At 37.4% G+C, this 15,288-nt stretch overlaps 1 protein-coding gene across 1 annotated transcript in view; it reads left to right on the forward strand.

Annotated features, from left to right (window-relative positions):
* PPIL4 (peptidylprolyl isomerase like 4) overlaps nt 1–14,810 on the forward strand; it is a 38,454-nt gene extending 23,644 nt beyond the window's left edge. The window contains exons 12-13 of the mRNA XM_004752774.3: nt 3,595–3,742; nt 11,120–14,810. Of these exons, the coding sequence (XP_004752831.1) occupies nt 3,595–3,742; nt 11,120–11,371 (400 nt within the window). The 3' untranslated portion in view covers nt 11,372–14,810. The remainder of the gene's footprint in view (nt 1–3,594; nt 3,743–11,119) is intronic.
* Nucleotides 14,811–15,288: the final 478 nt, after the last annotated feature.

Genomic DNA, 15,288 nt, shown 5'->3' on the forward strand with positions numbered 1-15,288 from the left:
ATGAAGAAGGTTAGGGTTGAAAAAAATCTCTGGCCTAATTCTTTTCCCTCCTTACTCTTAGGTTAAGATTAACACTTACTCTGAAATCTTAGGTAAGATTCATATTTTGTATATAATTGTAATGTTTTAAATTTCTCATACTCAGATATTTTCTTCATATAGGTACGCTAAATTCTTGGTGTTAACCTTTTGCATAATATTTAACTTCTTTGGAGATGGTGAATATGTAGATTAATAAAATCCTGTTGTTCTCTTACATGATTAGGTTGCTTCTTTCTGCTTAGTACATTGTCAGTCCAGCAACAAATATTTATTAGGCTCATATTTGTATGCAAGAGTTGGTTTTTTAGGATTAAAAAAATCCATTGACTTGACCATTTAATTTAGGTGCTTCCAAGTTTTAGGTTGAGACAAGTAAAAATCAATGAGACATACTATTTACATTATGTCATTTTAATTTGTTCATTGATATTCTCATTATAAATCTATCACTCTACACATTGCGAAAGTGATGATTTTGTGATTCTTTCTGGTAAATGGTTTCTTTGTTTCCTAATTTCTGTTGATGTTTTAGGGATTCTCTTTTCCCACACTGTCTTAGACATTTCTTTTCCAAGTATTCATCAAGGAAAGATGAATATCAGGTTGACTTATTATATACTCATTTTAAAAAATGTGTTGACTGTCTGTAATGCATAAAGCATTGTAAGGCATAAGAGGTGGATAAAGTCTGAATTGTACTGACCTGAGGAGGAAGCTTTCACATGTAAGCACACCAAACAGTGAACAAAGATTTAGTCTAAAAAGATGAACAGTAGGGTGGATGTGATTGAAATATTAAAATTATAAAAGGTCTGGATAGAATACACTTGGGATTTATTTAACAGATCTTTGAAATTAAATTTAGGCTAGCCACTGGGGTGCTTGGGTGGCTCAGTCGTTAAGCTGCTGCCTTCGGCTCAGGTCATGATCCCAGGGTCCTAGGATCTAGCCCTGTATCTGGGTCTCTGCTCAGCGGGAAGCCTGCTTCTTCCTCTCTCACCATTCTGCCTCCTTGTGTTCTCTCTTAGTGTCTCTCTCTCTCTCTCTCTCTCTCTGTCAAATAAATAAATAAAATCTGTAAAAAAAAAAAATTAAGCTAACCATTAATAGCTGCAGCTGGCAGATGTGTAGGGCAAATAAAAGGAACACAAGGCGATGTCTTTTGTCTTTCTCTCATAGAAGTAAGTAGTCCAGGTTGAAAAGAATGAATATGTAGTCATAAAATGTTTTAAATTCAAGGTGATAGATTACTGAAAGTTAAAGAAACCAGGCATGTTGGAAAATAAATCTGTAGCCCAGTACTATCCACTAGAACTTTCTACAGTGGTGGAAAATATGTCCACCCTCCAGTGTAGCTACTAGCCCCATGTGGTTTTGAGCATGTGAAAAGGACTGAGCAACTGGATTTTTTTTTTTTTTTTAAGATTTTATTTAAAATTTGGGTGGCTCAGTGGATGGAAGCCTCTGCCTTAGGCTTAGGTCATGATCTCAGGTCCTGGGATTAAGCCGCACATTGGGCTCTCTGCTTGGCAGGGAGACTGCTTCCTCCTCTCTCTCTGCTTGCCTCTCTGCGTACTTGTGATCATTGTCTGTCAAATAAATAAATAAAATCTTTAAAGAAAAAGATTTTATTTATTTGACAGGCAGAGATCACAAGTAGGCAGAGAGACAGGCAGAGAGAGAAGGAAGCAGGTAATAGCCATTCACATACACACATAATTGAAACAGAAATGCCGTGGTATTTTTATTAGGTGCCATCTTCTCTGTTTTCTATTCTACCTTATTACAAAATGCTGGCTGTGATGCACTAAATGGATTTTGGACAGAAGGAGCTGCATGTGTACAGCAGCACAGGAAGTGAGATCCTGGGCAAGGGCTGTTGGATCCGTACCTGAAAAGGAGAGGCTCCAGAAGCTACTCTGGAAGCAGTGTGATGTAATATAAAGGAGAAAAGAAGTTAGAGATAATGAAGTAGGAATAGGATATGGTGCAGGCTGACTGGCTGTCTTTAGTTATCTTGTGAAAAGCCAAGCCTGTTCCATGTTACATAGAAGTGAGACGTCCCAGAGGAAGGCATAGGGCTTCGGCGTTGTGAAAACAGACCCAACAACGCTAGTCCTGAGGGAAGCGTGTCCGCCATTCCTCTAGTTGCACATGCCTCTAAAACAGCTCGCATGTTGGGCTTCCTCCAAAGCTGTTTTTTTTTTGAAAACCGCTATTCCGGCCCTTGTCAGCCTTCCTCAAATAATTTGAGATTATTTTCAACAGAGAGTGCAACAGTTTTATATTTTCTCTTATTCCAAAACATAATAGTATATTAGAGAAAATGCCTCTGAATTAAAACATATTACCATAACTTTTATAACACATTTATGTGTGGGCTTCTGGGTGGCTGAGTGGGTTAAGCCTCTGCCTTCAGCTTAGGTCATGATCGTAGGGTCCTGGGATCGAGCCCCGCATCGGGCTCTCTGCTCAGTGGGGAGCCTGCTTCCCCCTCTTCTCTGCCTGCCTCTCTGCCTACTTGTGATCTCTGTCTGTCATATAAAAAATTAAAAAATCCTTAAAAAAATAGCACATTTATATGAAGTTAAGACAGGATTCACTCACGTCTATAAATGTGGAGTCACTGTGTTGTATACCTGAAACTAACACAATATTGTATGTCAGCTACACTTCAACTAAGAAAAAAAAAATCCACTCACAGTTTACCTAGACAAATGATAGTTTTCTCATTGTTTCTTTCAAATCTTGATCTTTTATGTTTTGTAAAGTTACGATTACCATATGGTATAGACAATTTTTATTTCAAGCTTTTTCCACATTTAATTTTTCATAGTCAATTTTCTGGGTGTTTTTGTAACATTCATTTATCATTGCTAGTAACTTCTTTGTAATAATATATCTTGTTGAAGTATATTTAAGAATGTCTTTATTACTAGGCTTTTGTTACTCTCAGTTTCTGTTATAAAAAGTAATTGTTATGTATACCTTTATTTAACTTATTTTAACCTTTTATAAATTCTTCCTTCAATTTAAATATGGCTGTTGTGAGGCCTTGCTAAATATTCTCCTATAGAATTGAACTAACTAGTACTTGAAAAGAGAGGTCACATGAATGTCTTTTATCTCCTGTAGCTCCTCTGTCATTGGGGTTTGTAATATCTTAACTTTTTCCAGTGAAACATGTACTTCATTATCTGAGTTTAAGTTCTTTTCATTATTGACAAATAGGTTTCCTTATTTTTTATGGCTGCTTAAATTTTCATTTGTGAATATAGGTTTCTTTGCCCCCTGGTTTTTGTTTTTTTTTTTTTTTTTTGCCCACTCACTTGCCAGTTGTTAATTGTTTACTTTAGGACAGGGTCCTTCCCATTTTTCCCCGAAAGAAAATATGAAGTAGTTTTGTTTCAGAAATAAGTTCTATGCTTGTGAGGTGTTTTTTGCTTTAAAAAATTACCTTTAGCCTCATGGCCTCCTTCGTTTACCAGATTCTTACGTTTTGTTATATTATCAGTGTCAGTTCTCATGTCTGTCCTTAACTACTTGCTGCAGTGCAAAATATGATCTTGTGCTAGATGAGCAAGCAGAAGATTCAAAATCAAGTCATTCACACACAAGTAAAAAACACAAGAAGAAAACTCGTCACTGCTCTGAAGAAAAAGAAGATGAGGACTACATGCCAATCAGAAATACCAACCAGGTACTTGTAATGTCCAGCCTTAGCTGGAGAGAGAGAAATATTTCATCCCTCTGTAAATTATTTCTTAGTGGCAAAATATAGGGGGTGCAGATATAGTTCTGAGCAGGGTGGTTATGTTCCTAACTCTAGTACATAGAATGGTTTCTCTGGGGTAAGGGACTTGAGTGTTCAAGAATATAGATCACAAATGGTAAAAGATTGTCTTCAGAGTAACTTAATATGTCTTCAGAGTAACTTAATATCAGAGTAACTTAATATTGTCTTCAGAGTAACTTAATATCATTCAGTTCCATATTGTGAAACGAGTGATTTCTGAACCTGTGGATACTTACTTACTCTCATCAGAAGCAAATGTGGTGCTGAAAAAGTGCTCATTTTAACTTATCACCTAGTGTTATGGATAGTGCTTATAGCTCTTGAAGTTTTTTTTCCTTTATTTTTTATTATTTTTATTTTTTAAAAGATACTTATTTTCAATTATTTATTTATTTATTAGATTTTTTAAAAAAGGTTTTATTTATTTATTTGGCAGACAGAGATCACAAGTAGGCCAAGAGGCAGGCAGAGAGAGAGGAAGGGAAGCAGGCTCTCTGCTGAGCAGAGAGTCTGATGCAGGGCTTGATCCCAGGATTCTGGGATCATGACTTGAGCCGAAGGCAGAGGCTTTAACCCACTGAGCCACCCAGGTGTCCCCATTTATGTATTTTTTAAAGATTTTACTTATTTATTAGAGAGAGAGAGTGCACAAGCAGGGGGAGTGTCAGGCAGAAGCAAAGGGAGAAGCAGGTTCCCTGCAGAGCAGGGGAGCCCAATACAGGCCTCGATCCCAGGACCCTGAGATCATGGCCTGAGCCAAAGGCAGTTGATTAACCAAGTGAACCACCCAGGTGCCCCAAGATTTTTATTTATTTATTTGAAAAAGAGAAGGTGAGAGCAGGGGCAGGGGGAGAAGCAGACACCACTGCTGAGCAGGGAGCCTGATGCGGGGCTCGATCCCAGAACCTTGGGATCCTGACCTGAGCCAAAGGCAGACACTTAACTGACTCAGCTCCTTGGGAGCCCTGCTCTTGAAGTTTTAAGACCTGTGAAACATTTATGCCCTTCCGTATTGTGTATCTGAAATAAAAAGAGCACTCATAGTTAACTTGATCATCCCAAATGTACAATACTTGTTCTTTTTTTTTTTTTTAAAGATTTTATTTATTTATTTAACACAGAGAGAGATCACAAGTAGGCAGAGAGACAGGCAGAGAGAGAGGAGGAAGCAGGCTCCCCGCTGAGCAGAGAGCTCGATGCAGGACTTGATCCCAGGACCCTGAGATCATTACCCAAGCCAAAGGCAGAGGCTTAACCCACTGAGCCACCCAGGCGCCCCACATGTTTTATTTTTAAAGATTTACTTATTTGTGTGTGTGTGTGTGTGTGTGTGTGAGAGAGAGAGAGAGAGAGAGAGAGGACCATCACAACAGGGGGAGGGAAAAGAGACAAGCAGACTCCCCACTGAGCTCAGAGCCTGACAGGGGGCTTAATCCCAGGACCCTGACATAGGACTTGAGCAGAAGTTGAAGTCAGACGGTTGACTGATTTAGCCACCCAGGTGCCCTAACAATACATTTTTGGAGACCATGGTACTAATAATTCCTCAAAGAAAACTGATTTTCTCTTAGGGAGAAGTCATTTCTAGCCTGTGTTTTGGCTCTCCATTAAATGAAAAGCAAATTACGTGATAGCTCCTTGCTTTTGTGTTACCATGGGAGGACTTTTGAGCTAGACGTGGTGGGTAAAGAGATTTTAGTAGGCAGAGGTGAGAGGGAGAAAATTCAAGATGGGGGAATGGCCCATCAAGCAAAGACCCAGAGAAGGAGAGATGTAGTATGGTTGGCAAAATGCAGGATTGGCTCCGGAGAAGCGAGGTGTAAAGTTTCTGCACCACTAGCCATTGATGTGGCCTCCACAAGCTAACTAGCTTTCTGAGCCACAGCCGCCGATTTCAGTCTTATGTGAAATTGAGATTATACTTACCTCACAGGTATGTTGTTAAGATAAAGTGAAGAAGTATGTGTGTGCACACATTTTCTACACTGGCTGTTATTTTACTGTTAAAAATTACTGTGTTTTAAGTCAGAATAGTTTCTGTGGTAAGGCCATTCACTGGACTCATTTCAATTAATTTGTTTCTTTTCAATATTTAGGGATTGCTTTAAATAATTTTTTGTGTTTTGTAGTTATAAAAATTTGTTGTATGCTTCCAAAGTATAATCTACGAAGTGGTATGTGCAGAGAACCTAGATTCTGTCCCTGCCCTGCCCCCTTTCTTCTGCCCCCCAAGGTAACTGCCCAGTGTGCTTCATGGATTGTTCTTCACTTTTAAAAAATTTCAGCTGATTTGTATTTTATATATATTCTTAGTTTCCTCTATTCTAGATAGTATGTATTCCTACTCCTTGGTGTTAGCCTGTGGACCTTTTTCCACAGCCTTTTTGCTATTTATTTTATTATTATTATTATTATTTTTAAATATTTTATTTATTTATTTGACAGATAGAGCTCACAAGTAGGCAGAGAGGCAGGCAGAGAGAGAGGGGGAAGCAGGCTCCCTCCTGAGCAGAGCATGCGGGGCTCGATCCCAGGACCCTGGGTTCATGACCTGGGCTGAAGGCAGAGGCTTAACCCACTGAGCCACCCAGGCGCCCCGCCTTTTTGCTATTTAAAGAGTCCCATCTTTAATGCACCGCCATAAGCGTGTAAGTCACACCTTTCCTCTGTTACTCAGTTCTCCCAACTAAGACGCACATGCCTCAGTGACAGCTAGTGGCATCTGTGTGCTTGACAATGTGAAGTGGATACGATTTTCCCCATTTTACAACAGGGTGAAAACTGAAGAGTTTAAGTGACTTTCCCGGTTTTTCAGAGCTGATGAGTAGCAGAGCCACAGTGTAAATCCAGACTTGCACTCCTAGCCATTGCTCTGACCTGGAGTACATTCTGGTAGTTTTCTCCCCTAAATTCTGTTGCTATCCTACTAAAATTTGTCTCCTAATGTAATATTCCAGTGTGATCTAACTGGCATTTCTCCCTCTTAATTTTTGTACTGTATTGGTTTAGTCTAAGACCACCCCAGTCTTTTGAAATAGTGGCTACGTCACATTTCTATGAATATTTAACACGTTTTCCACTAGAATTCCTTTTCTCACCCCCTGCATCACCCCCGACCACCTTGCCGCGTGTTGCTTTTAGCTACGGCTTCTCATCCTGTACTTGTACATAGAATTTTCAGTGAATTTAGGTGTGAGATACATATTGGTGTATTTGAAATAACCAGAGGTCTAAAAAATCCAAAATCTGGCTGCATTTTAAGTGTGTGTTTCCCCCTTCTTTTTGTACATCTTTTTTATCCTGCTGTTTGATTACTTAAAACTTTACAATAGAAAATATTTTTCCTTTTTGGCATGGAGTAAAAGCCATTAAGTAGTCTTTGGGGGGAATGTTGTTAGAATTAAAAAAAATAATATTAAATTATTTGGCAGTTATAAAATTGTTAAGTTCCAAATAATAATCTCTTAACTTATTTCTCCCCTCAAAGCAAATTTTTTTTGTCTTATACTTTGATTTAACAATACAAGTACACTAATTTTCTTTTTCTTCCCAATGAAATAGCATCTGTATTTAAGATTTTAGTGGGCCCAATTTTTTGTCTTATTATTCTGGTTTTTATCCTTTTGATTTCAGTCTCAAAAATATAATTCTTTAAAGGGAATTTTCAGTACTAGTTCATCCTCAAATGTAGCTCAGGTTTTCCTGTTTGTTGGTATTTTGCTTGGTGAGCCTAGTTTCCTAAGAATGTTTTAACTTATTTCTTCAAGTTCTTTGTTTTTTATTGAGTGACAGCCTCACTGTTCAATTTGAAAACTTCTCTGTTTAATTTTTCCACCTCATATCTTAATTCAGAGATGGTTACTATGTTGTTGAGGTTTGGGTTTTACTGGAGTTTCGGAAAGTGAGTTTTGGGCTGTGGGTTGCCTGGCGGAGAGGATGCATCCTGGTAGTCAGTTCTCCTCTGTGGCTTTCGTAGGTGGTTATTTTCTTATAACTGGAGACTCTGTTTTTGCTGTCATTTTAATCAGTTAATGTTATTTTAGTGATTTAGATTTAACTAAGTCTTTGATTTAGTCCTAGAGACCTGAACAAGGATAGCTTTTAGTTTAGATTTTTTTTTGACTGCTTTACATGAAATCATTGGATAGGTTAAGGTGATTGCTTTAAATTGGCCACTTAAAAAAAATAAATAAATTGGCTATTTTGTGGTGTTTCTTTCTTTCCTTTTAAGCCACATACTATTTTTGTCATTTTGTCTTACGACTAAAGGGTATAAAATGATAGAATTTTTTAAAGTTTGCACTGGAGAGGGCTGACAGCTCATCTAATTCATTGCCTTTCCCTTAGATGTAAAGATTTTGACCCCCCAGGCCTGTGGCCTTTTATAGTTTAACGAGAGAGCTAGAATTTTAACATTATATTGATTCAGTCAGGTATGGGGTTTTTCATTGTTCTCTACCATCCCCTTTCAATTTTGTATGTCAAGTGACTGATCAGTTAAATTTTCTCCACCCTGTATAGATCTCTTGAGTTTCACTTTCCTTATTTTCTAGAATGAGGGTAATATTGTATTCCAGAAATACTTAGCACTGTGCTAGCACACACTTAAATGTGTATTCTAATATGGCTTCATCCAGCCTCCTGACCTTTTCCCCTTCGTGCACATGGTGCTGATTCTTCCTTTTCAGTTTTCACTTCCACTCCATGCATTAGCCTTCTTGCAGCCAATCCACAGCCAAACCCACTCATTCTTTGAGGTTAATCTCAAGTCCCAACTTCTCTATGAAACCTTCCCTGGTAAATCTAATCTCAAGATTATTTCTTGTTTGACACGTCTCTTAAATGACAAAGACCATTTTGAACCTAGAACTGCCAAACTTTAAAGTGTGTAGCTTCGAAAAATACTCCAAGTAGGAAAGGCTTTTTTTTTTTTTTTTTAAAGATTTTATTTATTTGACAGGGAGAGGGAACACAAGCAGAGGGAGTAGGATAAAGAGGAGCAGGCTTCCTGCTGAGCAGGGAGCCCAATGTGGGACTCGATCCCAGGATGCTGGAATCATGACCTAAGCAGAAGGCAGACGCGTAACAACTGAGCCACCCAGGCACCCCAAGTAGGAGAGGTTTTAAGCTTTCAGTGCATTTCAGATTTTCACTTTCATCAAGTTTTTCAGAGAATTAAGTACTTTATAATCTTTTATCTCTTTCTGTTGTATTTTAAATACTCAAAGCACTTAAGTGCCTATTTGTATAATTACTGAAGATTTTATAGTTCTGTATCAGCCGTCTCTCCATTTTAGAAGTTTGTTACCTCATCTAATACAGGACTTAAGTAGACAGAATAGTACATAGATATTTACACTTTGTGTATGTTACAGGAAGCACAAAAAATTCTTTTATCTAGGGCTGTCATATATTGCTCGAAAGTAGTTGTTAAAGAGTTAAACCATTCCTCTGGGACTTTATAGAGTGAAAGAACTATTGGGATTGTGCAGGAAGTCATGAAATGGTTTACAAAGTTGTATTCCACAAACACTGATTACAACAATCCTGTTAGATCTATTTTCACATGCTGCAGTCTCCATGCCAGGTGTAAGGTACAGTATCTAGACAGTATATGGAATAATTATGAATAGTTACGAATCCTTAAAACCCAGTCATTAACCATGGGTATTCATCACTCTAGATTTGAAACCTTGACATTTACATCTACTGTAATAATAATGTCTGTGGTAGATAGAGTTGGGAACCTTGGGAACTCAATCCTTAGGATTTTGCTTTCCTCTGAGAGTAATCTTTTAAGGAAGTTGAATTTTATGAACTGTCTCTTTAAAGAGCAGTGGCTCTGGTCTCTTTTAGATTTCAGCCACTTGCTGAGATTCTCATTGTATTTTATTTATTTTTTTAAAGTGGGCTCCATGCCCAGGGTGGAGTCCAAGGTGGGGCTTGAACTCACGACGCTGAGATCAATAGTCAGATGCTCAACAGACTGAGCCACACAGGCTCCCCTGAGATACTCATTTTAATTAGGGATAGAATACAAAGAGAAATAGAATTGTTGTAACTAGCTCTCTTCATATAGGAAAATTATTACTGTTACTTAATTAGTAACAGTAACAGGCTCACCTGCTTAAGATTCTCTCCCTCTACCCCTCTCCTCTCTCTGTCTCTGTCTTTCTCACCCCCTCTAAAAAAGAAAAAAAAAAAGTATTTAATGTATCTACTCTGTTGGCCCATTGTTTCTTAACTCATTTTTAAGAAATATGTAAATAGAGGATTTTATTTGTTTATTTATTTATTTTAAGACTTATTTATTAGAGAGAGAGTACATGCATGTGAGCGGGGAGGGGCAGCGGGAGAGACTCTCAAGAAGATTCCCCTCTGAGGGTGGAGCCTGACCCCAGTCTCCGTCTCCTGACCCATGACATCGGGACTTGAGTCAAAATCAAGAGTCTGATGCTTAACCGACTGGGCCACCCAGGCATCCCAAGAAATGATTTTAGTAAAACACATATATCAGCCTAATGTAAACAAGGAAAATATATTGAAGATTTGGAGAGAAGCTGTTAAAAAATAAACACTTTAAAAATAATCACTCAGGTGCCTGGGTGGCTCAGTTGGTTAAGCCTCTGTCTTCAGCTCAGGTCATGATCTCAGGGTCCTGGGATTGAGTCCCACATCGGGCTCTCTGCTCAGCAGGGAGCCTGCTTCCCCCTCTCTCTCTGCCTACCTCTCTGCCTACTTGTGATCTCTCTGTGTCAAATAAATAAATAAAATCTTTAAAAAAAATAAAAATAATCACTCAGACCAAAGTATTCAGTGTTTTCTTTTTAGACTGATTGACTTGTCTAAAGCCTCTTCTGTCCATGTTATTTAAATGTCTTCTTTTTAGGGTTTTTATGGGAATTTTAGTAATTCCATTGCTGATCAGTTGGGGCAGTAGAGAAGGGGGAGGTAGAAAGGTGACTAGCCACAGCCAGAATTGTTGGTATTGTGATTTTCTCTAAACACTTGTTCTGATTTCAGTTCTTTGTTTTGGGATCTGATCCTTCAGTTCAGCTGAAGTAGTAGATAGAAAGCAATGAGATTGATAAGAAAAATGATTAAGTCTTTCTGAGTTATTTTTGCTAATTTAGAAGGTTCTCAGCATTAGTGGTAGTGTTCAAATTTGAGCTGTTACAGCTGCTTGGTATGGTAGACTTTCTGAGTTTTATTAATTGACAGTACCTACAAAATGATTATTTTATGGATTCACTTGTAACTCTCTCTCCATTCCTTTGACAGGATATCTACAGGGAGATGGGGTTTGGTCACTATGAAGAAGAGGAAAGCTGTTGGGAGAAACAAAAGAGTGAAAAGAGAGACCGACCTCAAAACCGAAGTCGTAGCCGATCTCGAGAAAGGGACGGCCACTACAGTAATAGTCACAAATCCAAATACCAAACCGACCCCTATGAAAGAGAACGGAGTAAAAAGAGAGACCGAAGTAGGAGTCCCAAGAAATCCAAAGATAAAGAAAAATCTAAGTACAGATGAAAAATGAAGAATCAGACCTGAGTGGCTAATGTATTTACTGTTGTCTAATGTAGAACCTCAGATATTCAAATTTTGTGTCAAAGCCCTTAAAGACTCTGCTCATTTTTTTTTTTTCATCCTAGGGTTATGGCCCTTTTCAATTGATTCTGATTGTATAGGGCACAGAAAGACTATAAAGAACTGAACATTTTTGGGGGTATACTTTTTTACACTAATTTTATTGTTATACATAAATAGTAGTCTTCATTTTTAAAGTCTTTCACATTTCCCACTCTTCTTTTTTTTAATGAAATATTTCATACTTAAAAATTCACAGACATGTATATATAAGGTATAAAGAATAGTAAATATTTGTGTGCCCATAAGCCAGCTTAAGAAATAGAAGATCACCTGCATTTTAGAAACCCTCTTTGTGCTTTCTCCTCAAGTGATGATTATTCTGAATTTTGTATTTGTCATTCTTTTGCTTGTTACAGTTTTACAACAGTGTATGTATTAAAAAACGTTAAATTTTGTATGTTTTTGAATTTTATATGTGGCATAATGTATGTTTACTTCTGTGACTTGCTTTTTCAACTTAGTATTTCTTTAGAGAGTCATTCATTTTTATTGCTTTATTGCATCATATGAATAGACCACAACTCTCCCATTCTGTTAATGAACATTTGGAGTTGTTGGTTTGTTTTTGGTTTTGCTGTTGCAAACAGTGCTGCTGTGAACATTCTGTGTCCAGGAGTGATATTGCTCGCTCGTATGATGTGGATATCTTCATCTTTACAAGATAATGCCAAATATATTCTGCAGTAGCTGAACCAGTTTATGCCCAGACCAGCGCTATGTGAGTTACCTTTGTTTTACACCATCTTGAATACTTCTTAGTTTCAATCTTAAATTTCACCAGTGTAGTGGATGCTTAGTGGTACCTTCTTGTGGTTTCCAGGAAGGAGGTTAATATTATTCTTATATTTGTTCTTCTATATGTAACTCGTTATTTTTCTCTGGCTGCTTTTTTCCACCCTCTCCCCACCGCTGCCAGCTGCTTTTAACATTTTCTCTTTATCACTGCTATTGTGCAATTTGATTATAATGTGCTTGGTATAGTTTTTTTCATGTTTCTTCTGCTGGGGCTGTTTCCCTACGGGTTTATGGTTTTTACCAAATTTGGAAAAGCTGTGGGTATTATTTATTTAGTTACTTTTTTCTGTCCCTCCCCTCCTCTCACTCCTTTCCCAGGACTCCACCGACTTGTATGTTAGGCCATCTGAGGTTGTCACACATTATACTGATGCTCCATCAGTCCTTTTCTCCTATTTCATAAATTGAATAGTTTCCATGGCTGTGTCCTCAAGTTCATTCATCTTTTCTCCTGAAGTATCTGATCTGTTAATCCCATCCAGTGTATTTTTCATCTTAGGTACAATATTTTGATTTTAGAAGTTCCATTTGGGTCTTTTTTATATCCTCCGTGCTTTTTCTTAACAGGCTCATGCTTTCCTCCATTTTTTTTTTTTTTTTTAACACCTGGAGTACATTAATAATAGCTGTTCTAATGTACTTGACCATTCTGTCATCTGTATCACTTCCGGTCTGTCTCTGTTGGTTAATTTTTTTTCCCCCCCACCCATTATTAAGTTGTGATTTACTTTGCATGCCTGGTAATTTTTAGATTTTATATTGCTGGATACTAGAGTTTTTGTGTTCCTTTAAATATATTGAGCTTTCTCCGGAACATAATTAAGTTACTTGGAAACAGTCTGATCCTTTTATAGCTTGCTTTTAAGTGTAATGAGGTAGGACCAGAAGAGCTTTTCAGGCTAATGTGGCCCACTACTGAGGTAATACCCTTCTGAATAATCTCCCTTTCGCTTAGTCTCTTCAGAGATTTCTCCTCTCTGGCTATTGGGAACGAGAACTATTGTGAGTCCTATATGAACTGGGTCCTAGGTTGTGCTGCCTACTCTCTCCTGGTGGGTCTTTTCCACCTTTGGGTGGCTTCCGCATGTGTATACACCAATGAATATTCAGCTGAAGACTGGGGCAAACCCTCTGCAGATCTGGAACTCTTCCTTCTGTATTTCCCTCCTTTTTCTAGTACTCTGCCCTACAAACTTCATCTTAGCTCCACCAACTCTCCCCCTCCCAGAGACTCCCAGGCTCTTTTGAATCACATCCCTGTCATAGTCCTACAGTGTGGAAACTGCACATCAGCTCAGGCAATTGTTGCTTTCTTGTTTTCCTTCTCTCAAGAATCACTGCCCTGCACTGTCTGCTGTCCAGTATCTGAAAAACTATGTAGTATATACTTTGTACAGGTTTTTAGTTGTTTAAAATGGGGAAAGTAAATCCTGGTCCTGTCACTTTCTTTTTGGCCCAAGTAGAAATCTCAGTATTTAAATTTGCATTTCCTAAATGCTAACAAGATTGAGCATTTTTTTCATATGTGTTTTATTAATTCCTGATGGCTCCCTCTGAAAAGTTTTACATGTCTTTTGCCCATTTTATGTGAAGTTACTGTCTTCTTACAGAATTTTATGGACTGTGGATACTAATCCATTATTACCATGAGATGTTATGAACATATTCTCTCAGTTTGTGGCTAATTTTTTCACCTTCCTATTGATGCCCTTGGAAGAGCACAAGTTACGAATTTCCCCTCAACTTTGTAATATGAAAAGCTTCATACATATATAGAAACACAAAAACAGTGAACATCCATATACCTTCCATCCAGATTTAATAGTCAGTAACTCTTTGTTGTTGAACAGTTTGTAAGTAAATTGAAAATATCATGACCTTTCACTTTTCAGTATTTCACCATGCATTTCCTAAAATGCAAGCAAGCATCCTGTTTAATCACAATATTATTATCGCATTTGAGACAATTAATAATAAGGGCTCCTGGCTGGCTCCGTTGTTACAGCATGCAGCTCCATATCAGGCAGCCTGACAGTGGGATAGAGATCACTTAAAAAAGTAACAATAATCCCGTAATATATAACACATAGTCAATACTGGAATTTCCCTGATTGCCTCAGGAATGTCATTTTTAGGTGTTGATTTGTTTTTAAACCCAAACTCAAGGTCCAGGCCTTGCATGTTGCTGTCATTTTGTTTTCTTAATCTAGAAGAATTTCTTACCCATCCATCCCACCTCTTTTTTTTTTTTTTTAAATGACATTGACTTTTTGAAGAGTTCAGGCCAGAATATTTCACAGAATGTTTCAGATTTGGGGAATTATTTGGTGGTAACTTCATGGTGTCTTCTAACTCTTCTATTTCCTATGAACTGGAAGTTAGGTCTAAATGTTTGATTAGAATTAGGATATATATTTAGGCAGAAACTTTTAAGTTGAATGTCAAATTTATTAGCCTTTCTCTGTGTGTTTTGTGATTTTTGCATTTTAAGATATCCTTAATAAAGATATTCTACATTCTAAAAGTTGTAAGTAAAGCTTTTTTTAAAAAAAATTTATTTGGAAATGAAAGAATGGTTTGGCATGAATAAATCTATCATTGTAATTCAATGCATTAAAAGAATAAAGTGAAAGTGATTATTTTATACATTTAGAAAAGATATTGATAAAATTCAATACTCATGATTTTTAAGATACATAGTAAGGCTTTGTTTTTCACATTTAACTCTTTATCTACATTGTATGTGTGTATGTAGATGGTTTGATATAATGAAAAAATATCACTCTAAAAAAAAAACATGGATACAACCAGTTGTCCAAAATCCATTAGTGAATGGTTCATCTATTCCCTGTTGATCTACCCTTCCACTTCTGTCATATATGTTTCCATATATGTGTGGGTTTTGTTTCATGGGCTCTCTAGTCCATTGGTTTATTGTTTATCCCACTACCAGTATCAAACATCTACATTTCTGTGACTATAGAAAGTCTGTTTTTTTTCTT

This window comes from Mustela putorius, unplaced genomic scaffold (assembly GCF_011764305.1).
Source record: "Mustela putorius furo isolate JIRA1106 unplaced genomic scaffold, ASM1176430v1.1 tig00003863_pilon_pilon_pilon, whole genome shotgun sequence".
Lineage (NCBI taxonomy): Eukaryota > Metazoa > Chordata > Mammalia > Carnivora > Mustelidae > Mustela > Mustela putorius.